Here is a 2,912-nt window from a genome sequence, read left to right as displayed (position 1 = left end):
CCTTCCTTACTCACATTTAGCATACGATTCAAAAGAAAGAATGCCCCAGAAACTCTGGGGAAAGGGCAAATAATGTATTTTGGGGCCTTCGCTGGTTGGAAATAGGGGTGCTCAATGGAGAAAAGACTCATCATGAAACCAATCACTTATCATCTGCTACCCTGACATCTTCCACTGCAAATGTCTTCAGATTGGTGATAGATTTCCCCAACCAGCTAGAGGGGTTCCATGAGCAGAGAGGAGGAAGATGAGCCACAGGAGAACCTAATCTTTCAGCAGAAGAAGCAGAACGAGAGAGGAAGCCCCAGAAGTGTGGGCATGTCTACATTCCTCATCGGCTCAGCACTTTCTTCAGGGCCCTCATAACATCTTTGTTTCTTAGGCTGTAAATGAGTGGGTTGAGCATTGGAGTGAGGACAGTGTAGAAGATGGAGGTGGCTCGGTCTCCTGCTGGTGTCCTAGCAGAGGCTCTCTGCATGTAGCTAAATATGGCTCCTCCATAGTAAAGACCCACCACAGCCAGGTGGGTGGAGCAAGTGGTCAGAGCCTTCTGTTTCCCCTCAGTGGAGGGCATCCTCATCACAGCCATGAGGATCCGGGCGTAGGAAGCCACAATGACCCCCAGTGGCAGCAGCAGCATGACCACGCAGCAAGCATAGATGAGGTCCTCAAAGAGCAACGTGTCGGCACAAGAGAGCCGCAGCAGGGCAGGGACCTCACAGAAGAAGTGGTCCACCTGGAGAGAGCTGCAGTACGGGAAACTGAAGACCACACCCACGTCAATCATGCTGTCAGCCACTCCACCCATCCAGGATGCCAAGGCCATCAGACGGCAGGCCTTCCAGTTCATGAGCACAGGGTACATCAGTGGGTGGCACACCGCTACATACCTGTCATAGGCCATGACTGCCAAGAGGAAGCACTCAGCTCCTCCCACCATGACCACTAAGAAGACCTGAGTGGCACATCCACCCCAAGAGATGAACTTACTGCCCAAGAGGAAGTTGGCTGCCATCTTGGGCACCACGGTGCCCATCATGGTCAGGTCCATGATGGAGAGCTGGCTGAGAAAAAAGTACATTGGGGTGTGCAGGCGCCTGTCGGCCTGGATGAGTAGTAGGAAGAAGATGTTGCCAGTCAGGGCAGTAGCAGAGGCCAGTAGGACAAGGGAGAAAAGGAAGAATTCATAGGGTGAGTAGCTGAACAGACCCAAAAGGATGAAATCTGATAGGGAGGTGTGGTTCCAGATGTCCATTGCTTTGATCCTGAGAAAAAAATAAAGGAGCAAGCATAAAAACAAAATGACTTACCTGGCATCTCCATCATACATGGAAACTACCTCCTGTATCTTCTAAGGGATACTGCCCAGCCTTTGTCTTAGCCCCAGTCTTTCCTCCTGCAGTGAAAATCCATTTCCTCTCAGTTCCCCTCAAAGTACAAGTTTTGATCTGTACTTCCTTTGAAAGACTAGTGAACAGTGCTCCTCCCCCCACCCCTGCCGCCCCAGAGAAGGAGCCTGCATAGTGCAGGGAAGGAGAGAAAGGGTTTTAAAGTGAATTGCTGGAAAGAAAGAAAGAAAGAAAGAAAGAAAGAAAGAAAGAAAGAAAGAAAGAAAGAAAGAAAGAAAGAAAGAAAGAAAGAAAAATAAAGAAAGAAGGAAAGGAAACAAAAGATTGAAAGGATGTATCAGGTATATAGATAAATATATTAAAAATGTGAAACTTAAATTATCCCCCTCTCCATTTTCTTAGAGACTTTGACTTATAAAATTTGTAAGGTATTTGTCTCTGAAATGTATGCAAACTTTTTAAAAGTGAAATAACCTTCTAGTAAGCTTTCCAACCCAGGAATATCCTTCTCAAAGACTTGAGATCCATCTTTTTAAATGATAATCTTCAAGGAAGCTAAAGCCCCTACTTCCCCAGCTCTGTGGGAGGACAGGAACTTAACTTCAGCAGATATCTTGCTGCAGATTGCAGAACTATCTCTGGTCATAGAACGAGAGACATTTGTAATTCCTTTGGATAAAGCCAGTTAACTAAAATAGTCATTCCAATTACCACATGAATCTAGGATGAGCCCTGTGAGATAAATGGTGCTGTCAAGTCCTTTCAATTGGGGACAAATTATTGTTTATTTTGAGAGAAGGTGTGTAATGGGTGGTCACTGCCTGGCTCTACAAAAGAGTGATATTCCTTCTTTCTTTGCAATCTCATAGCAGATTACTTGCGACGCACATCACATTCTTATTTAATGATTATTCAAAAATAAAACTGTTTTCGTTTTCCTTTGTGGGGAGATTGTCAGGGTGGAGAGGAGATTTTGTTTTTATTATATTTCTAGAGTCATAAAATCATGGCATCAGAGGCAGAAATCCTAGGATATGGATAGCTAGTGACAGAGAAGTGCCAGCAAATAGAGCCAGAGGAGCTCAGAGACGTAGATTTAAGATCAGTACAGGCAGGAATACCACAGAGACATGGACATACATACATACCACATGGATGGCAAGGGCCCAGCACCTTTTCCTGCTGACTTTGGAACTCAGTCTGGAGACTGGAGAACAAATGAGCAATCATAAATTTTTGCCTAAGAACTTATGATTACCATCTTTCTGACCTCTGATGCTGACAACCTTTGTCACTTGACAGCAAGGAAGTATCTCTGTGTCCAGTCAGACACTCTCTAATCTGGAGCCTGAAGTCAAACTAACTTCACCATTTCCCAGTGACTTTTAATCTTTATCTGTTAAGTTTTCTCTCACTCTCTTTGGCACCAACATTCACATTCCTTTCCCCACAGTTTACCTTCCACACTAGCCTGCAAATCTCTGAGATGGGTCAGACCCAAGAAGTATGAAAATATCTAGTCCTCAGGGCAATGCATGAGCAAGTGGTAGCCTGGGAAAGGCT

General features: G+C 45.1%; 1 protein-coding gene across 1 annotated transcript; it reads right to left on the bottom strand.

The window, feature by feature from the left end:
- LOC110259615 (olfactory receptor 2M3-like) lies at positions 332–1,255 on the bottom strand. The gene has a single exon (XM_021085092.1). It carries the CDS (start codon positions 1,253–1,255, stop codon positions 332–334), a length of 924 nt encoding a protein of 307 aa, XP_020940751.1.

Source organism: Sus scrofa, chromosome 2 (assembly GCF_000003025.6).
Source record: "Sus scrofa isolate TJ Tabasco breed Duroc chromosome 2, Sscrofa11.1, whole genome shotgun sequence".
Taxonomy (NCBI): Eukaryota; Metazoa; Chordata; class Mammalia; order Artiodactyla; family Suidae; genus Sus; species Sus scrofa.
Note: the sequence above shows the minus strand (reverse complement) of the source record. Positions and strands in the feature narration are given on the sequence as shown.